General features: G+C 33.0%; 1 protein-coding gene across 2 annotated transcripts in view; it reads right to left on the bottom strand.

Annotated features, from left to right (window-relative positions):
* Nucleotides 1–23,318, bottom strand: part of LOC140442012 (sodium channel protein 60E-like) — a 285,972-nt gene that overhangs the window by 205,248 nt on the left and 57,406 nt on the right. For both annotated transcript variants that reach the window (XM_072533045.1, XM_072533046.1), the window contains exons 4-5: nucleotides 21,759–21,942; nucleotides 6,543–6,765 (exon numbers count right to left, since the gene is read on the bottom strand). In XM_072533045.1, coding sequence (XP_072389146.1) covers nucleotides 6,543–6,765; nucleotides 21,759–21,942 — 407 coding nt within the window. The remainder of the gene's footprint in view (nucleotides 1–6,542; nucleotides 6,766–21,758; nucleotides 21,943–23,318) is intronic.

The raw sequence follows: 23,318 nt of genomic DNA, 5'->3' as shown, positions 1-23,318 counted from the left end.
TATATGCTTTATTGAAAGCACAAGTCGCGGTGCTGATCGGTGCGGGGGCACTTTTGACCATCTTATCCCGCTATAGCCTTTGGTTTTTTTCTGCTGATATTATCATATTGTCTTTCTTGGCCGTTATATTGAAGATGTGTGTTAATATAACATAATTTTCTTTAAAGAAATTTGGATTTCTTTGTTCCCCATTCTGTTACCATTACCTTTACGTACTACTTGTATTATTTTGTATATTATTATATTAAAGAGAAGTATGCTTAACGATTCACCCTGTATGATTCTGCTTTGTACTGGTATACACTGTGTTAGTTTTTCATTTATCTTTGCCGGTATTCGATTATGGAAGTAGATGTTTTCGATGATATGTTTGATTGGTTTGTTTCTTTTATACACTAGGTGTAAAACTTCTTCAACTTGGATGCGATCGAAAGAATTTGTTCTTTCCTTATATAAGAAATTTTGGTTGCCTCTATGGAAAATTGTCACTCCATCTCTTGCACGGTCGGCCTATACTTCTTACTAGGTGGTGATTTATTCCTTGATATTTTAACGTCCCTTGTGTCTGCCATTTTACTGATATAATTGTTCCATTCTTTTTTCTATTATTTTTCACTCGTTTATACCTTGAACCATTTTGTTATGATCTCGTCACTTCTTATTCGGTCTTTTTATACATGATACAGTTAAAAGGAATGTAGAAACGGAAAAAGGCTTAATCTTGGCATTATTACTCATAAAAGCTACGATATGTCATCTAAAAATATCTAGAACAAGTTAAGTAAATCGTCTTATTAAAAGTCTGTATAAAACTATGAGATATGCAATTAAAAGGTCAATGTCACTATGTAATGGAAGCACAAATATTAGCAAAGGACCTTACAAAAATCTTTAACGCGTATGTTAACTTTTGGTAAAATTAGCATACTTGTTTGATAAAACAAAAAGATCATATTTTTTTGGAATAATGTTCCTTAGCAGTGGAGTAAGCATACAACAAAAGCTGGTAAATGGAGGCACATCATAACAAACTGGAGGCCGAGAGAGAACAGGAGAGGAGTGGACAGACCTCAAAAGAGGTGAACGGCGATATCAGATATATAGTGGACACACAATGGATGAATATTGCTAAAAGTAGACATCAATGGAAACAAATGAAAGATGTCTATGTCCAACAGTGGATGAACAAGGGCTGAAGAAAAAGAAAATACAATAAAAACTATTTATGACGGTAAAACATAACAACAACTCTTAAAAAAAACTACGGAAAATATTGTGAAACTTACGTATAAATAAATAAAATTTTGGTGAAAAATCCCTTAATACACTCCGTTGGAAACTAAGTTACTATAATATAAGAAAAGTTTTATTTATTATAAATAATATTGATTAAAAAACATATCCTTTAGCCAATGAGTTCTTGGTACATTGATTTTTCTTGTAAAATGAAATACATTAGATGCAGTGGCTGAATTGTTACAATTTATTTATTAAGTCAGGACTCGAAACCAAAATACGAATTTATGCTAAGCACGTCCTTTTCCATTACTCTCGACCACCCAAAGAAATTTACAACGTGTTTCTCGCTATTACGAAGCGTTATTTGCTTTCTTTCGCTTCGACTACTCTTTTGGTCTTTTCTCAAACTGATCCGAGTACTTTCGGAAGTGAAATGTTGTTATGAAGTTTGGAACTAATTAGCGCAAGTAATACACTTCCTGGGCAAAAATTAAAAAAGAAGTAGCTTGAGTTAAGCTCGTGTACTGCTTAACAAGCGTTAATGAAAGCCGACACAAACCATTTAATATATTTCAGCAGTTCATTTTTCTGCTAGCAAGTTTTTTACAAGAAATAAGTGAAGACTCTGCAAAACTTACGAGCGATTTAAATTTAAAAAGTTGATAAATTCAAAATTTAAAAAAGTGTTAGGTTATGTAAACTTCTTCTGATACTCGTATTAGTATTGATATAGTGTGTTTATTTAACTCAGACCCAACTGGCAAATTTAGTAACTAATATTTGGTGAGTATATACTAGTGGTCAAAATTATGGAAACTTTACAAAAATTATCGTTTTTCCAGCAACATTCGTCTCAGGATCGTGATTTATATAGTTTATCAGTACAATTACATTTTTATTTTATTGTTTTATATTTCTGTATAATATTTTATGTATTTCTCACTCGGTGTATATTAACATAAGTATTTAATCAAATATGGAAACAGATTCAAGCGAAACGCCGAAAATTCGAGATTTGTGAATGGCAGCATTGGCATTACTATTATAGGCATTGGCATTACAAAATATTATTTGACAGTCTTTGTTCAGTGAGTTAGTTAATCTCCGATTTGTTCTGCTGTATCCTATGGGAGAAACTTAAAAAACAGCGTTTCCAATATCTTAAGAAGTCCACATGGTTTTAAGTGAGAATTAAGTAGCCGAGTTTTGAAGAACACATTTTGTTATCATTCAGGATAATCTGAAGAGCCAGGCGGGCAGTACGGTTTCAGAAAGAACAAGAGCATGGTGGATGCGCTGATGAAAGTCTTCCGGGAGTTACTCGGGGTAGGGGTTAACCAGAGGTGGGCAATCCTACTGTTGTTTGACGTCCGGAATGCGTTCAACACATTAAAATGGAAAGAAGTAATGGAGGCTCTACGAGAGAGAAGGTGTCCGAGGTACTTGATGAATTTGGTCTCCGACTATTTGTCAGAGAAGAAAATTGTGGTAGAAAAAAGAGTGGTAGTTGACGTGACGGTTGGAGTGTTGCAGGGGTCGATCTTATCTTTGGTGCACAGCGTACATGAAACTAAGTCGAAGAATGGATTAAAATGCATGAGCTAGAACTGGCTGCGGGTAAGACCGAGGCTGTAATTCTCAAGGGACCAAGGAAAAGGGACGGGATAACATTTGAATGTGCAGGAAAGAGAGTGGTACCAAAGAAATGCGTGAGGTATTTAGGGGTGACTTTGACTCAAAACGAAAAGTGGGAGGAGCACGTAAAAGAGGTGACTCAAAGAGCTGCTGTGAGATCCGACGCATTGGGAGGGATCATGCCCAACATCGGAGGTCCCAAAACTGAGAGGAGGAGGGCCCTTCATTCTGTTGTGCCATCGATCGTCCTCTACGCTGCGCCTGTCTGGAGTTCTGCAGTTTTAACAAAGTCGTACAGAAAGAAACTCACCCGAGCAGATAGGAAGAGTCTATTGAGTGTTGCCTGTGCATATAGAACAGTCTCTGCCGAGGCGCTAGGAGTTATCACCGGGTGTATTCTGATGCACGTGCTAGTGAAGGAAAGAGGAAGAATGTACGAGAGAAGAAATAAAGACATAGCAACAGAACGTTAAAAAAAAAAGAGGAATGGGATGAGATGAGAAGGGTGGCGTAGTGGACGAAGTCGTTAACTACTAATCTGAAAAGATAGATGGATTGCGGGCACAGGCGTTTGAATTATTTCCTGACGCAGATGCTCACAGGACATGATTGCTTTGGGGCATACCTTTACAGATTTGGAAAGGCAGAAAATGACAAATGCCTGTACTGTGAAATATCGGACACTGTTTCACACACTCTATTGGTATGCGATAGACGGATAGGTGAGAGGAGCCTGCTTGAGAGAGAGCTAGGAAGTAGGGTGCAATCAGTCATGGAACTGGCGAAGGAGATGCTTAGGTTGTCAGATCGGTGCAGAGCAGTTCAGAGATATGTAAGGAGAACATTGGAAAAAAAGGAACGAGAAAAAAGGCGACCCGAAGGTAGGCAGGGTGCCCAGGACCAAGCAAGAAGATAAGGCAGAATGAGAAGGGGTGAAATTGAACATGAACAGGGAGGAATAGAGGGAGAGAAGAATTCCGTTGTAGTGAGAAAGTGCTAGAATGCGTGAGAATTGTGCGTGAATGAAAGATCGGGTGAATGCTGTGCACTGAGGAGCCGTGTTTTTTTAGCAGGTAGGTCTCTGGCATTGACGGCGATGGTGTCCGAACAACCCTAGCGCGCGGCCTCGGATATCATCGTGGCCACGCTGGAGGAGTCCTGCATAACCAAGGCTGGAAGGCCGTTCTGTCCACCTTCTAGGACTGAGGTATGTTTCGAACATTTGGACCACCTCCCCTCATAAAAGTAGAAAAAAAAAAGATAATCTGTAGCCCAATTCAATGTTTGGCCTTTCCAAGATTTGTCCATTTTGTGTCTTCATGTGTCCATCTAGATCATTTGCAGTTTATGTGGGACAATGTGTTTAATTTGTATCCAATCCCAAGGTAATAAACTTTCTTAAAGGAAATACACAGCCAGTGAAACAAGGCATTTTTTGTTAAAAATTTAAAAAAATTTTGTTAAAAAGTTAAGTAAAATAAACATTTATCATTAATATACAAAGCTTTTATGACACACTAAAAACATATAAATAAATAAAATTATAAGCTTTATGGATTAGCTAATTATCATATTAGTCTTCTTTTAAATCAAGTTAAATTTAACAATTAATTAATATTTCAAAAAGGTTTGATATTTCATTTCGACATATGACTGTCAGTGGTATTATTTGCTGTCATTTGGTACATAACCAAAATTATTAATTTTCCAACCAAAACAAGAGTGGCCGTTCGCAAACATTTCAGTTTATTTGCTTGCCCTATCTTCAGCCCAGTAATTGTTCATTTCCCCCTTTAAACACCCTATAAGCAATTTATATTGTGTATATTGTATAAGTGACACCCAATGTGGTAGGCAAATTAAATCGTTACAATGTAGATAAGTGACTTATCTAATTATTTTATTAAATAATATACATAATTATTTAATAAAATATGGAAACAGATTCAAGCGAAACGCCGAAAATTCGAGATTTGTAAATGGCAACGTTGGCAATACTGTATTGTGTCAGGGTTTTGCTAGTCAGTCAACAACCCAATTGGAAGCGTTTAGTACATTTTTGTGCGACTTCAGGTAGTTGTTACTAAGGTGAGTTTGTTTAATTATCGGAGAGGAATATATCAGTGTCGATTCAACAAAAATGGCACCGAGAAACCCAAAACGTGTTGAGTGGTGGCCAGAAAAGAGAGTGCAATTATCATTCGAGAAGAAGGTTACACATATCAAGAAACAGCAAATAAATTGGGTGGTGGCGCCACAAAATCAGGTGTAATGAAAATTTGTAGACGTCATCAAAACACTGTATCAAAACACTGGAACGATAAAATCAGCAAAAAGAACAAGCACAAAAACCGAAAGTTAGCCAATACTATGAGCGTAGAATATGCCGACTTTATTTAGAAGATCGTCGCAGATCTTCAAAAGAAATTAATGCTATTGTCAAATCAACTGGCTTACAAATATCGGAGCGTACTGTCAAAAGAAAGTTGTGTGAAGATGGATTGCGAACACGAACTCCTAGAAAGAAGCCATTCCTAAACAAAAACAGAGGCAAAAACGCATTGATTGGGCTTTGGCACACAGAGAGTGGACAGAAGAACAGTAAAGTAAGGTAATTTGGAGTGATGAAACCAGAATCTCGATCTTTGGAGTGACGAAGTGAAGTTTGTTCGCCGCCGACAGGGAGAAGACCTTTTGCCCCAGTGTACTACGGTCACTATGAAGCATCCTGTGAAGGTCATGGTATGAGCTTGTATGACCCCTAATGGAGTTAGACGTTTAGCAGTAATAGAGGACAACAATAATGCAAAAAAATATCAGAAAGAGATAATGCAAATTCTCAGCACAAGTTCTTCATTAACATAATTATAGTGTGGTGTATTTGATAATAAATTAATTGGATCCTACATTTTATTTGCGCTATTAACTAGCGAACTGTACTTGGAATTTTTAGAAAATATGCTGCTAGTTCTAGAGCATGACGAAAATGTAAATATTGCTGGTACGTAATTTCAGCACGATGGTGCATTGTCTCATTACAGGCTCATGGTTTCTTAATGATAATTTTGTGTATACATAGGTCAACTAAGGCAGTACTCGTAACTGGCCTTTAAGATCACGTGATTGTAATCTAGTAGATTATTAAAGCTTGTGTCATTTAAAATGGCAAGTGTATTCTTCCAAAATAAATACTTCAACTTATTAGAAGAATACAAGGATTGCATTTTAGGCAATTGTCTTGTAGTCCGTATCTTTTTAATTTATGTTATGTTAAATTTTTTACATAATTATCGAAAATTTTTTTATGAGAATGAAAACCTCCTAATTTTTCCAATTTTTTCCTAAAACATTAAAAGATAACATTATCGCAATTCTTATGCTCTTCTCACCAAGCTTCGCGCCAGTCTACAGTAGTGTTTACTGTACCACTTTTTTGGATTTCTAAGGCTAAATCTTTTATAAGAAATTTTCTAAAAAATTATCACCATTTTTAAATATAAAGGGATAATATCGGAAAACTAAGGGTACATAATTAAATATATTCATTTTATTACTTGGTTTTATTTGGTTAAAACCTATCAAAATCCCTTGACAATAGCTGCCACACAAATATAATAGGTGTTACGTAAGATTGCCATTGTGATTGGCATAGAAGTGTGATCACTTACCATATTGTAAACGTTTTCCCAGTAGTCGAGGGTAATGAGCTGAAACGTTGTTAGCATCGACCACAGGAAATTGTCGAAGCTGGTGTAACCGTGGTTGGGATTTCCGCCAGTGCAAAGGCATGTGTGCGTCGGAGGACAGTGTCGAGATCCGGTGACATTGCCGCAAAGATACGGTTCTCCTGTCGAATTGCGCAGCAACCAATTCGAAGGGTCTTGTGTATAGCTAAAAATATAATAAATGACCATATAAGTAAAAAATATTTTATATTATTTTAGATAGATTACAATGTTGTTTTTAGACATCTAGTACAAGGCGTAATGGAAATGGTATTCGAGAAGTGCCGTAATTTATTAGATTAAACTATGAAAAATAATGGTAAAAATTAAAATCAGAATTAAATTATAAAACTAGTAAGTTAACCTTTTAGTGCTAATGCATTCATATTTTACCTAACCTTTGTCACAGTATATTGCTTAAAAAGAATCAGTAGGTTCACTCTGCCGCCAGTCCTTTGTTCTTCATGTTCCATTTTTTTCACGCGCATGAGATCCACGCGCAGATAAATTCCAGTTTTTGTTACACTGCTCAATATAATTTTTAATACACTGCTCGAAAATAAATAGGAAAAGTGTGACTTGTGGCGACCTAAAATTTAATGAGATTTTCGGAATAATGAATACTTTCCTTAATTTAACGTTTTCGACAATTATCGATAGTTTCCCAAATAATGATTACTGATTGTCCTTCAAAATGTACTATGTTGAATCCATCAGTTTGGATTAATCGAATATTTAATTTTTTGTATTCATTAGAAAATCACGCTGTATTCACTGTTACTGGTGAGAAATCTCATAAAACGAAGAGCTAATGAGGAAACTAATTTCTATAGATGAAAAAATAATAATACATTCGAATTATAAATTATAAATTTGAGGATTTCAATTTTACGATAGCAGTTATAATAAAAACAAGATTATAAAAACACAAGTAGCGAACTATGAATACAAGTTAGAATAGAATATATATATATATATATATATATATATATATATATATATATATATATGTATATATATATATATATATATATATATATATATATATATATTAAACTTAGAGCTAAGATTAATATTATTATAAAAATTAATATTAAACTCACTATATATATATATATATATATATATATATATGTATATATATATATATATATATATATATATATATATATATATATATATATATTTCCACAATCACAACTTATTAATAACAAAATAATGTAATGAAAAAATTTCATATAGCCTAAATATCCCACTATAGAATCACTACATTCACAACGTAGTTAGTTAAACTCAAATTTTTACATACATTTACAATTGGAAGCATCTATCGATATAAAAAGCTAGGATGTCACACTGTTTGTCCAGTAAGGTAACTACGCCACCTAGAGACAGAAAAAATACGTTAAATGAAAGGGCACTACACAGTATTTTCAATATTAATAAAAGTATAGCGACATACGAGATAAGATAGGGCACTACGGATAAAAATAGATTTACCATAACACAAATTTTGATTTTTTTACTTAAAAAATGCCTCAGGATGAGCACAAAATAAACAACTGATTGAATCCTAACATGCGACATAGCAAATTAAAGGGGAGGATATAACGAATATATTCAGATAGAAAAAATAAACAAGGCGACTACTAAAAGGGTAGATAGGGAAGATACACAGTGTCTTCAATATTAATGAACGTATAGCGACATACAAGATATGATAGAGCACTATGGTTAAAAATAGATTTTCCTTAAGACAAATTTTGATTTATTGACTTAAAAAAGGCTTCAGGCTGAGTACAAAATTAATTTATCGAATCCTGGCGATATATCTTCTCAGCTATTTAATACTCTTTTTTAAAAGGTTCAAGAAAATTATGTTTTTTACATAGCTTAAGTTTTTTTTGAGACTAAAGCATGACGAATCAAACCAAAGCTGGGTTTTGGGAGGCCTGTTAAATAGTTTCTGCAAATAAGGTGATACTCAAATTCTTGCAGAATATAAAATAATAGAACATATGTTACACCCAGCTAAGATACTCACAGACAGGAACAGTAACAGTCAAATCATAATTTTGAAAGATAAAATCAGATTCCACTTCCAGACAACGATGGAAAAGTGATAGCATATATCGCTGTTCCGGAAGTATAATTACATAACTGTAAAATTTTGAAAAATGACTTTATTGTGTCGGGGGGATAAAACTGCATTTTCAACATATTTGTAAATCGTCGTAATTTTACTTACGAATTTCGCCATGACCGATGACTCCGTAAATACAGTTATGATGATTTAAAAATATATAGAAAATGCAGTTTTAACCCCTCCAACATAATAAAGTCATTTTTCAAAATTTTACAATTATGTGTTTATATTTCTGGAACAGTGATATATTGATCTCCAAGGACGTAGAAATTCTTTACAAGTACTACTTAGTACAAATCTATTTCACTTTGACAAACACGATAGATACTTATGTTTAATTATTTAAATAGATTAAGTCAATTAGGCAATATGATTTTTCAAACTTTAGAAGTGTGTATAGTGGGTATGTGAAGAATTTTACCATTTATGAAATTTATTTTCCACTTTTCGAAGAATTTCTATAATAATAATTATTTTATTATAATTTTGGAATATTCTTTGAAACTAATGAAATATTTTAAATCTTGCAACAGCAGCATTTTTCGCCAAATCTATTGCGCACGGACCGGCATGGACCTAGGAGTGGATTCAAAATTGGAACCGTGAAAATGCGAGAGTGAACCTACTGAGTAGCTGAGTACTGATTCTTTTTAAGCAATATACTGTACTGTGCCGTTGTTAGTATTAAAATATTGTTGAACGTAGATGCGTAGTTCGTTGGTTACACAAGATTTCGGTCTCGAGACGGATGTTAGCTTTTTGTGGCTGTACTACATTGTAAAGGATTGTAACTTTTAGCGTTGTATTTTTAGTGAATAAAATAATATTTTTTTACTTTTTAGAAATAGAAATAAATGCACTACAAGGAGGACCAAAAGTATTCTAGAGGAAGTTGATAGTAATAATGAATTGGAATTCTGCGGATTCTAAAGAATACGAAGTTGAAATACAAAATTTTAAAACAGATAGTGAACAAGATATCTCATAAGCAGAAAAGGAAGCTTCTTGGCAATAAGTTCGTACAAGAGCAGACAATTTAATGAAGCATTTACCAGGTATAAACAATAATAATAGCGTTTATTGTCCAACAGAATCCATATATAGGACAAAATACAATACTAAAGTTAAATGAAATATTAATAATTCATAGGTACTAACTAAATTACACATTTTTCGAGTATTTTACTTTTACATAAAGAAACTACTCAATCACCTAGGTAGATCTCAGCCATCCTAGTAAGCTGCTTTAAACTGCAGTGAAATATATCGCAGTAAGCATTTAAGGAATTATAATAGTTGCACATGAGAAATAGAGGAGAATTTAACATAAGATTAGTTCTAGCGTTGATTGAATAACCAACGGTTCTAGTTTGTGTATTTCTGAACGTAATCGAATTTCTCACTGGATAAGATGGAACGTTAAAATTTATTTGTCGAAGAATATCAAAGCAGTCAATGAGATTATGTAGTAGCTTGTACGGGAATATTAGGGAGGCATTAATTATTCTAGATTCTAATGATACTATGCCCAAACCACTACATAACTCACTATTGCTGATGCCCCTCTTGGGATATATGCCGTTAATTTTGAAAGACAAAAATTTTAAAGATTTACGCTGCACCTGCTCTCTATAATTTGGATATGTACATCACAAAAAGGTGACCAAATGACAGAGGCATATTCCAGTTTACAGCGTACAAAAGTGTAATAAAGTAATTTAATTGCCTTAGTATAAGTAAGATTTCGACTATTTCTAATTATAAATCCATAAGATTTAAGTGCTTCTTTAACCTTTAAATTAACATGTTAAACAAAGGTGAGTTTATAATCAAATATAACTCCAAGGTCTTTAATTTTATTCAAACGTTCAAGTTCATTGCCGTCGATAATATAAGGATGGTATATATTAGACTGTTTCCTAGAATAACTAACTACTTTGCACTTATTGGCATTAAGATTCAAATGATTTGCATTATACTATTCATGTACACGATTCAGTTCACTCGGCAGAAAATGACAATCATTAAGGACGCTTATCAATGAATAAATCTTTAAATCATCGACATAACATAAACATGGTGCGAAAATTGATTCATACAGATCGTTAATAAATAACAAGAACAATAATGGACCTTGATTAGAACCTTGTGGAACCCCTGAAGAAGCTAGGTACTTTTCCGATTTGTAACCATTATAAGCAACAAACTGCGTTCTATTTGACAAGTCTTCTTCTTCCTATGCCGTCCCCATTAACGGAGGTTGGCGACCACATTGTTAAAAGCTTCTATGTCTTTTGTAACGTGGAATAATTCGTCTACAGTCATGTTTGTCCAGTCTCGAATATTTCGCAGCCATGACTTCCTCTTTCTACCTATTCCCTTTTTGCCATCGACTCTACCCTGCATGATGACCTGCAGAAGACTATATTTATTATTTCTTAAGATGTGTCCAAGGTATGCAGTCTTGCGTACTTTTATCGTTCTCAACAATGAAGAGGCGTTCATAGCATCTATATCATGTTTATGTAGGTTATAAAAGAGTGTACCTCCTGTTTCGTTTTGGTTTCCTAGTCCGTGGAGACCTATTGAAGTCTCTGGTATGTGCATAGAACTGAATAATTTTTAGGCAGTATCTTTATATTATATTTAAAATTCGAATATTTATCCAAAACTATCCAAAAGTATTCACAACATTATGAGTTTTTTACAAGTTATAAAATTTTAAATTTGTACAGCGTAACTTTAAATTCTTTGAAGATGCACACTAAATCCAAATAAAAAATATTACTCGGAGTTTCAATATGTATTGCATATTTTGTTATTAAGTTTGTTAAGAATTAATGATGGTTGCATATAAACTGGAATCTGTTACAGTTTTCCAAAAACGTTTTAAAGTTGCAGAGTTACGGGGAAGTAACGTTTTAATAAATTTATATTGAACGATTCCATGCCGCAAATGTGGAAATTTCTCAAGGGAGTATTCATTCATTTGATAAATCTGGTCTACGGGGAACAAGCGGTATACGGGTTAAACCAAGCTAACATTAAGCACTAATTATTGGGTAAGCCTTCACGGTTTGAGCAATAACTTTAAACAAACATATAATATAAGATATCTTAGTTTTAATGTTAGGTATGTAGTCGATAAAATAAATTTATACGTTTTATAAACACTGATTTGAATTTAACAATAAGATTGATATATAGGAGAAGGTAACGTTTATTAAAGCGAAAAGCTTTTTTTATTAACCGGATCCATCACAATTTGCAACCAATTATTTGCAGGAAGAAAAAATACAACAATGACAATATAAAATTACAATGTTAATTGCAGTTGCCTCTTATCACTTTTTCGAAAAACTAGTTTTTTCCTAATTGGCCAGAAAATTAAAATTAGTTTCTACGGATACAATAATTACAAACAGTTCCATCAATAATAGTCAATAATTTGAAGCTATCATTTATTGTGTGATTAAGATAAATATTAAAAATTTTGATATTACAATTACCTACACATTCAGGAAATGGCAGATATGCATTTAACTTTGGGTAAGTTGGATCAGATTAAATTATGTTTTCAATAAACTATCGCAAATATCGTAGGTGAATGTCAAGGAAATAGTGCAGCAGCTGCAAGGCGTTATGCAGTAAAATACTTCAATCGAAATACACCCGATAGACGATTATTTCTGACCATTGATCGTCGTTTACGGGACACGGGTACATTCCAACCGCAAGTTGCTGGCAATAGTGGTCGTCCAATAATGGATGCAACTGATGAAGACATTTTAGAAATCATTGAAGAAGTCCCTGGAACAAGTACAAGGGTAATAGCTGCTCAAGTAAATGCTCCTCACGTAAGGGTTTGGAGGCGTTTGAAGGATCAGCTGCTTCAACCCTATCACTTAACAACGGTTCAAGAGTTATTGGTTGAAGATTATTTTAAAAGGATTGGATTTTGCGATTGGTTGTTAATGGAAAACACTCGAAATGTTAATTTTATTAGAAATATTTTGTTTACCGACGAGGCTACCTTCAGTAGAAATGAAATAACAAACCATCATAACGAGCACATTTAGGCCGACGAAAATCCCCACACCAAAAAAACGACTCATCACCAAAGTTTAAAGTTAATGTTTGGGCAGGAATTGTATTCCTGCCTAATGTTTGGGCAGGACAATCTAATAGGCCCAGTATTTCTTCCCAACAATTTAAATGGTAATAATTATTTTTAGTTCTTGGCAAACGATTTACAAGAGTATTTGGAAGAAGTGAATATTGCAATAAGGCAAAATATGTGGTTTCTACAAGATGGCACTCCACCGCATTACAGTAATGAAGTCCAGGAATACCTTTGCAGGCAGTATCCTGGTCAACTTATTGGAATGGGGCCTGACGCAAGTATTTCTTGGCCACCCAGAAGTCCAGGTCTTAACCCCATGGACTTTTGCTTTTGGGGGTTTATGAAAAAGAAAGTGTATTTTGTAACAATAGAGGACGAACAACAATTGAGGGTTAGAATAATTGAAGCTGCAAATCAATTTCGTCAGAAAAATATGATTTTTTAGCGCATTCGGTTTTCCTTATTAAAACGATACCAAATGTGTATTGAAGAAAATGATTTTGAACATATATTGTAATATAATATTTATAGAGGTTATCGACATTTTTGGTACTTGTTAATTCATTTAAGCCATTTAGTTAGTTGCACGTAATAAGTGTTTGCTCTATTCACTTGATCTTCTTCTTTCTGTTTCGAGCTTTCCATAGCTAGATATGGGATGACTAGATATTTAAACTTCATCACTTGTTCTATTATCTAATCTTCCAGCTCCAATTCACATGTTAGCAAATTTTCTGTTATAACCATGCATTTTGTCTTTTTTAGGAAAATGCACATGCTAAATTTTCTGGCGGTTATATTAAATTGGTGCGTTTTAAATCATCTACACTTAGAGAGAGTAGTATTGCGTCGTCTGCATAGCATATTAAGTTGTTTTTGTCCCATTTGGTATTCTTTTTTAGTTCCATTTTATCTATATTAAGGTTGAACAATAGAGGACCCAGGAAATCTCACTGTTGTATTCAACTCAGTTGGTTCTTGTTCAACTTTTACTTTTATTGTGTTGTTATGGTGGATATTTTCGATCGCTTTGATTATTCCTACAGTTATCTCTTTTGCGTACAATAAGTGGATAATTTCCTTTAATTTGACTTGTCAAATGCCTTATTAATGGCCACTAAACACAGATAAATATGTAGTATTGTTGTATTCCAACGATTTTTCTTGCACTTGCCTTAATATAAATATAGCGTAGGTGCATGATCTTCTCGATTAGTTTTTCTAGTTGTTTGTCCAGATCTGGTCCTACGTACTTTAGGAGTGCGTTCGGTATTCTGTTCTCTCCTGGCGATTTTCTATTTCTTAATATTCCTAATGCTTCCTTTAGCTCTTCCTCCTCAATATATATTTCTTCGTTTGTCTTTACCTCTGGTGTTGGGGGTTCATTATCGTCACCTTTAGCAAATATGGATTGAAAGTAGCCTGCACATAGCATATTTCCTTCTGAATGTGTTTCGTTTTTGTTAGTTCTTTTATTTCTTTTCTTTGTCCTCTGATAATTCTCCACATTTCTTTTTGTGTTCCATAAAAGTCGTATTTCATCTGTTTGAGAAGTTCTGCCAGTGTTTTTATTTGTCTAACTGAAGTATTCGTTTTATTTCTGATTTAAATGAAAAATTTGTCAAATAAAACAAAATTTTTTGTTACAAATAAAATAAATAGATTACACTTTGTGTACATCAGTCGTTTTCTTTTTCAGAGAGTTATTTTCTATTTTAATGCATATTTTAATGCATAGTTTACCTATAAAACGACGCCTAAGAGACTAGACTGACTTGGACTAATATTCATTGTTTTGAGTTGCACAAGATATACATATATTATTACCTTGCTAGAATTGTTGCCAACCAATAGAAGACAGTACCATAAGACGAATACAAGCGACAGAAAGCGATAACTGAGAATTTGTTTTCATTTTAGCATTCTTATACTATTACCATGTAAAAAAGAGTTTTTGGAGTTAAATGCAATTATTTATTATATTCAATGTCATTTCGCCAATTGCTAAACAGAATTTCCTATTTCTATTTTGTTTACCAGAGCACAATTGGCCTTTGTTGTGAATAGCATAGTTTGCTAACTCTATTCCAGTTAATGAATTTGTTTGTTAGAAACATTGTCGTGTTGTTTTACGAAATATTGATGTTGCTTTTCATTAACATGAACAGTTGTCTAAATTCAGTAGTAATTAAACTCGACCACTATAGGCTCTTTAATTAGGAGAAAACGATTAATCAGTAAAATAAAAAAACTATCTTTTTCTTTAAATAACTATTAATGATATTATCGATAGTGTCCATATTCTTAATATTTGAAACTCATATATTTATACAATTTTGTTCTTTAAAGTGGTTTATTTTATATAAAAAGATTAGTTCTACTAAGAACAGTCTCTCTCTTGTCGTTTCCTCATTGCTGAGGATCGTGATTTCCTACAATGCGGGCTGTCAATTCTCTCCATCTCTTGCGATTTTGGGCTGCTCTCATGGACTCGGAAAACGTCTCTCCAGTGGCTTTCTGTACTTGATCTGACCATCGGATAGGTGAGCGTCCTCTGCCTCTACGTCCTTCTACGTTTCCGCATACAATTAATCTTTCTAAGTTGTCATTGTCTCTTCTCGCAATGTGGCCAAAAAACTTTAAAACATTTGCAAGACACTGAGAGGAGAGTCTGGTCTGAATGTTTAGCTCTTCGAGAATCGACTGATTGGATCTGTGCTCCGTCCACGAGACGCGTAGCATTCATCTCCAGCACCACATTTCGAATGCGTCAATCCTTTTCCTATCCTCTGAAGAAGAACAGTCACGACCAGTAAAATCCTGTGTATTGGCAATTTTTATTAGATACATATTGTGATATTGCTGAAATACTTCTTTTCAATCTGACATAGACATCTGTCATTTCTTAGCCCTTTGAGGACTGGTGCTGCTAACCACAGATTGAAATATCTTTCTTTATGTGCCTGCTGGTCACCAAATCCATTCTGTATAATTGGTTGCCTATGTACGTAGCGATTTACTCGTATATATCCCGGATAAAAAGTTATTATCGTCCTATTTACATGAATGGTACATTGAGAGCGACTTATTATTATGTGTCTTGCTTTGTGTATTTATTTATTTCGAGTGATTTTTCTTACAAAAATTGTCTCAGAAATGTCAGGTGAGTAGTATATTGTTTAGAAAATGTAATAACGTAAATAATAATAAAAAGTGTATCTGAAAGTAAAGTGACTTTTAACTGCACGTTTTATTGCCGGTTTTGGTTGGTAACCACTAGGCACAATTTTTTTCTAGAACCAAAGACACACTGGTCCGTAAGAGACTTAGAGATATAGGCGAGCGATTTACCCCTATAAGCAGAGCATCAACCGACTAAAATTCTTTTTGCATTTCTAATGCACCAAACCTTTTTTATTCGATTCTATATATTTTTCCAAGATGAAATGTATTTTTTTTTAATTTTTACAAGTGGGCCGGCAATTGTTATTAACAAATAACTTATACTAAAAAGCAATTTCACCGAATTGTTTCGGAATAAATTTTTTTTAGGTGTATCTCATCAAAATAAACACTTTTTCTTTCTTGATAATTTTTCGAAAAATGCTTCCTTTTCGAATTATTTGCATTTTTTGTTGAAAAAATGCCTTAATTAGTGATTTTTGGGATTTTTTTTCTAAAAAACTACCAAATGAATTGCAATTCTACAAATTGCTTTATAATCTTTAAACCGTCGAGTACAAGTTAGAATATTTTGACAATGATAAATGGTTTCTATCTCGCTAAAAACGTGGACCCAAATATTTCGAATATGCCTTTCGAGAGTATCCCGCTAAGCGTGTTATAGTAAATCGAATTTAGTTGAATTCATTGGAAATTATATTAAAAAAAATATTCATTTACCAATAGAAAGCAATAAAAAGTTGATTATTTCTGGTGCTTTCGAACCTCGAAGTAAAGCATATGTGATAGAAAATAATCAGTATTATGATTCAAATTTAGAATGTAATCACTTAGAAGCAGATACTAGGGTTATTTTTCACGCTTTTAAATTGAAACAGCAGCATTTGGATAAAAAATTCAAATTATTGTTAAATCTCCAGACACAGATATATTTATTTTACTTTTATCTCATTATCATGATTTCACAAGTGAACCACTTTTATGGTTTCACACAGGAAATATTGTAAAAAATGTGGATCGTTCTCGATATATACCTGTACATCAAATTGCAAAAGAAATTGGAACAATAATGTGCAACAGTATCCTAATAATGCATTCTATAACAGGTTGTGATACCACAAGTTCATTTTATGATATGGGAAAAAAGAAGGCTTATAAAGCTTTGCAGAAATTAACTGATAGTTAATTGGAAAAATTAAGAAATTTGCCTACTTTACCTTTAGATGAAGGACTTACAGTTTTGACTCTATTTTTATCTAAACTGTATGACCCTCAAAATAAGTTTAAAAAATATCATAAATCCATAAATGAATTAAGATATAATATTGCATTAAAAAAAATGCATCTAATGAAAAATTACCACCTTCGAAACCAGCATTATTACAACATTACTTAAGAGCAAAGTGGCAAATAAATGAATGGATTCAAGCAAAAAACAATATTATTTCATCTCTTGATCCATTAACCCATGGTTGGACATTGGAAAATAATTGTTTCGATTTTAATTATTTTGAAGGCGAAACTAGTTTAGATATTTTACAAAAGTATTTCTGCTCATGTACCGGAAAATGTTCTACGAAAAATTGTAATTGTATTTCTTATAATTTAGAATGCTGCGCAGTATGTGCATGTACACCAGAGAATTGTAAAAATGTTAAAGGCGACTGTATTGAAGACAATGAAATCAGCTTATTAGATGGAAATCCTGTTGCTGTTGACGAAAATTTTTAAATTATTGACAATGAAAACGATGTATAATTAATATTATATTTTAATTTGATTATATTTTTCGATGAAAATTAATTATATATTGCTTAATGTAAAAAATTAATTTTAATTGTTTTAATTATAATATGTCTATATAAAAATAATTAGAAATATCTTTTTTTTCAATAAATTGTACGTAATATTTGTATTGAATTAATTTTTTAAAATTAAACAAATATTTCTACGCGCCGCACGCCTGTATCGCCGCAACCGCTGTACACACTTAGCGGTAGACTGCTCGAAAGGCATATTCGAAATATTTGGGTCCACGTTTTTAGCAAGATAGAAAAAAATTATCCTTGTCAAAATATTTTACCTTGTACTCGACGGTTTAAAGATTATAAAGCTATTTGTAGAATTGCAATTCATTTAGTAGTTTTTTAGAAAAAAAAATCACAAAAATCACTAATTAAGGCATTTTTTCAACAAAAAAATGCAAATAACTCGAAAAGGAAGCATTTTTCGAAAAATTATCAAGAGAGAAAAAGTGTTTATTTTGATGAGATACACCTAAAAAAATGATTCCGAAGCAATTCGGTTAAATTGCTTTTTTGTATAAGTTATTTGTTATATAGAATCGAATAAAAAAGGTTTGGTGCATTAGAAATGCAAAAAGAATTTTAGTCGGTATATTCTGTTTCTAAGCGTCTTTTGAGGGGTAAACCGCTCGCCTAATATGAATCCACTTCACTTTGAGGCATTATTGAAAGAAATACCAAGTGATGCTGAATCGATGACCTCAGATTTGGAGAATATGAAGAGGGATAAGCTGGAAGTTTTAGAAAACAGTAATCCGGACACAGAAAATATTGTTCCTCAGCAAGACAAAGATGGGTAAAGTATTGACGACTTGCTACTAACTTAAAGTCAAAGTCAAAGTAGACTCCAACAATAGATAATAAAGTGGATATTTGACGTTTCACACGTGAATTAAATCAAGTAGTTTCGATAGAAACTGAATCAAATGTTTCCGAGACCATTGAAAGTCCTACAGATATGTTCCTACACTTATTTTCTGAGAAGCTTATTAAACACATTATTTTCCAAACTAATTTGTATGTTATACAAAAAAATGGTGGTATTAATAATTTTGTTTCAATAACCTGTGAAGAAATAAAAATATGCTTGGGGGTCAATTTGCTTATGAGTCTGAACAAAATGCAAAGTTTCAGAGACTATTGGTCTTCCAAAAAAGAAATGAGAGATTTTTTTATCAGTATTGCTACTTTCAGAAACCGATTTATCTGGCTTTATAGTAACATTCATCTCAATGATAATTCCGTTAAACTGAAAAAAAATGTACAAAACTACGATAAACTTTACAAAATTCGACCACTCTGGATAAGCTTGCAGAAACGTTTATTTCTTTCATGAAACTAAGTAAATATCAATATGTGGATGAGTCCATGATAAAATTTAGAGGTACGTTTTGCGCGTATGAGTTCAGATATAGGTAACGTAAACTCTGACGTTTTTTACAGGACGAAGCGGCATTCGACAATATATGCCGAATAAGCCTACAAAAATAGGATATAAAGTCTATTTAAAGGTAGACTCTGCTGGTTACATGAACAAGTTTCTAATATACACCAAGAAAATAAAACAAATTGGGTAAGTGGGTTGTGGAAGATCTGACTCTGAAGATTGTGAAGATTTAGTTGGCAAAACTTTCTGTTTTCTGTGACAATTATTTTAATTCCACTGAATTGCAAAAATATTTGTTTTATAAGAAAATTTATGTCTCCGGGACGATCCGCAAGAACAGAAAAAATTTTTCTGATCTCCAAACTAATAAAAATATGCAAAGAGGTGACTCTGGTTGGAGAGTATCAAATGAAGGACTTGCAACACTGAAATGGATGGACCGTGAAAGTGTTGTATTTTTGTCAAATTTTGAAAACCCTGCAATCAAAAAAATGGCTTCTCACGAAGAAAATATTGGTCTATAGTAGAAGTGAGCTCTCCAAGAATGATAAATAATTACAATGACCATATGGGTTATGTCGATAAATTTGATACGAAATTGACCGTTAGTCACACAAGTAGTGGCATCGAATAGTACTCTATTTTGTGGATGCCTGCCTTACTAATGCCCATATTTTTTATGTAAAAGAAGCAAATTGCCAAAATTCATCAGTTTAAAGGAATTTGAGATGTGTATCGCTAAAGGTTTGATTGGTGCAACTTCACCACGTGAACATGGTCGAAACTTATTTCCAAAAGAAATAAATAAGTTTAAAAGGATTGTTCCTTAAGAAATACGTTAAAGCTGCGCATTTTCCACAACGTTGCAGCTCTATATTGCGCATTTTGTAGCAACAAAAACGGTGTTCATCACACCCTTTGGAAATGTGTAGCGTGTAACGTGGGGATGCCTAAACAAAGAAAGATGTTTTTTTCTCTTTTTGGGTTTAGTGCCTAGTGGTTACCAATGGTAATCATAACCTGTAGAGATATCCGTTATCTTGAAAAGAATAAAATGCATTTTTTTAAGTTTAAAGAACCCTAAAATAAATACAAAAAATCATTAAACCTTTGTTTTTATTAAAAAAATTAATTCATTAAATACAATAGATTGTAGAAGTAGCAATTATTTTTAGAATATCCATATAACTAGAAATACCGTTAGACAAATTCACTGCTTAACAAGTTCATCAGCCTGCTCCATTGCCTGATGTTCATGGTTTTAAAATCCTTTTTGACTTCGTCCGTTCATCTTTTTTGGGGCCAACGCCGATGGATCGCATAGATTGACTCCTGTAATGGTTGGCAAATCTCGTAAACCTAGCAACTTTAGCTGTATGTTTTTGTCAAAAAATACAACATTGCTTATTCAACAAATGGATCAGGGAATAATTGTGGCAACCAAACGAATATATCGCAGAAAGTTTTTAGAGGATGTAATAGTTGTATTGATTGATGGAAATAATATAGAAGATAAAAGAGGGCAGCGTACCTTGCAAATTACAATTTAAAGTCAACAATTTTTAATTTTGCTGCAGCATGGGAGGAGGTGAAAGAGCAAACAATGAAACATGGTTGGAAGGATTTGCTTGATGGCCTAGATGCATACACAGATTTAGCAGGGTTGGAAGTTACTGATATCTGTAGGACAATACATAATAATGCCGGAGAACATATAGCTGAGGAAGGTATAACACCATGACTGAAAGTAAAATAGCAGATGAAGTTATGAACCTAAAAAATGAGGATAGAAGTGATGATACCGAAGAAGGTGACAAAACAAGACTACTAAAAATGAAGTTATCAGAGGTAAGATCGCATCTCGACGATCTATTAACAGTTATTGATTATTCATCAGATAAAGAACTTCAACTGTGTTCTACGCATTTTCGTAATTTTAGAAAGTTAATCATAAAAAAACAGCAAACATCGAAAGTGCAAACGAAACCTGGTTTCTTTTTCAAAACTGGATTACCGACAGCAAGCGCGTCGATATCAACAGCAACGTCACTTCACGACGAATGTCCGAAGTCAATTAAATAGAATTTTGTTTGTATTTTGAATTTTTTATATACATCTAAATACGTACATATTTAAAAAAAAGTTTTTTCGATTTATTTTAAACATATTTTTATATAACGGACTTTCGCCTTTAACGGACACCCCGTCCCCCCAAGTAGTCCGTTATATCGAGGTTTTACTGTACCTTTTTTTATAACTACTTTTGGCTGTGTTTTAGTGCAAAACTGTACCATAACAATATGTTTTTTAAAACAGCGACATTTTAGTATAATTTTACCTACACAAAGAATGTAGCAAACGCACCATTGCGCTTTTATTTACTCAAACACACTCTTTTCCCGTTAAGTGCCAATATTGAGCTTCTTAGCTTAAAACAAAACCTCTTTACAACCCCAGACAAAAAGTAATCCGAACAATTTGGCTCGTTAAAATCTATAAACGTGTATCGACTTACTTGAACCAGACTTCGTAGGAAGCGTTGTGATCATCCATTTTGAGCACACATTTGTTGCGGAGCTCTCCTTTATATACTTGCAAGGCAAATAGTGCAAATACCATCAAACAAAAGATCGTGAGAGTCATGACCTCCGCTAACTGCTTAAAAGAGTGCAACAGCGCATTGATGATGGTTTTGAGGCCTGAAACAAAAATTTCGTATTCAAGGACGTGTAAGTGAATTATAAAAGAAACGATTGTAAAGAAAAATTATAATTTTTCCTATAAATTTGGTAAAAATTATAATTGCTTTAAGTTTAAGATATTAGTTAAATGTAGTAGATGGAAAATATGCAAAAGTCAAATAATTACTTTTATAATATAAATTTTTAATAATAAAATTAAACAAAATATTATATTCACTTTTTTTTTATTTACCACTGGATGTTATTAGCGGGTGCACAAAATACAATAATTACACTATAAAATTAAAAAGTAAATTAACATTCTATAATAATAAGATCTTTGAAACATTAATAGACCAGTGTCGAAGCCTTTAAAAAAGGTAAAAGGTAATTTTTGAAACCAAAAATAATTATAGTAGAATGAAACCTATTGGAAAAGGAAGAGAATATGCTAAAAATGGAAGAAAAAATAAATTCCACTACATCCGCGGTCGGGAAGTGGGAGGGGTGAGTTTTTAAGGGTAAAAATCGGTTTATCGCGATTTTCGGCAAAACTAGCATTGTTGAATACTAGTTGAATAGCAAAGTTGTAGGTAACAAAAAGATCTACAACTTTTCTATTTACACTTTTTTCACATAGATAACCTCAAAATTTTTGTGGACAATTCAGAAAACTAAGTTTTTGATTTTTTATTTTTATCTTTTACAAAATTTATAATTGTTTATTTATTATTGTTTCGTCTGCAAAACGCAAGTTATTCAAAACTTATCCATTAATAGATGTATCTTCTATTGACTCCGAGAGTAGTAAAGAGAACACGCAAACCGGGAGGACTCTTTTCTCTATTTTAATATCTCTGGTGTTCTGATTGTCAATATCCTCAATTCGCCTGCAATTTGTTCTTGAATTTTGAAATTTAATTCATTTACATCTATGTTTTTAGCAGCCAATATAGCACGTTCGCTCGACCGATCATGGTTTCTGTAATTTGGGCTACATCTGGAAACACCTTTTGAATGAGTTCATCTTTTGATGACAGCTAACTGACAAAAACTTTGAGGAAACTTAATGCAACCGTCAAGGTGTCTATAGGAAATTTGCCATTACCAATGTCAATGAGTTGTTTAGAGAATATGTCTCCAGATTGGTTATTTTGCAACTCGACACGCATATTTATGCTTAAGTGTAATACCTTGACATGTTTCCACAAATTGGAGGACTTTAAACATGCATTGAGTTCATCAGCTGGCGTTGATCGTGGAATCACTGGCAATGTTTGACGATAATCTCCTGCTAATAAAATCATTACACCACCAAATGGGTTAAGATTGCTCCGTAGATCTTACCTGTTCCCGTGTTGGCAAACCATCAGATTTGTTTGTATATTCACCAG

This window comes from Diabrotica undecimpunctata, chromosome 5 (assembly GCF_040954645.1).
Source record: "Diabrotica undecimpunctata isolate CICGRU chromosome 5, icDiaUnde3, whole genome shotgun sequence".
Taxonomy (NCBI): Eukaryota; Metazoa; Arthropoda; class Insecta; order Coleoptera; family Chrysomelidae; genus Diabrotica; species Diabrotica undecimpunctata.
The sequence above is the reverse complement of the archived record's forward strand: the minus strand, read 5'-3'. Positions and strand labels throughout refer to the sequence as shown.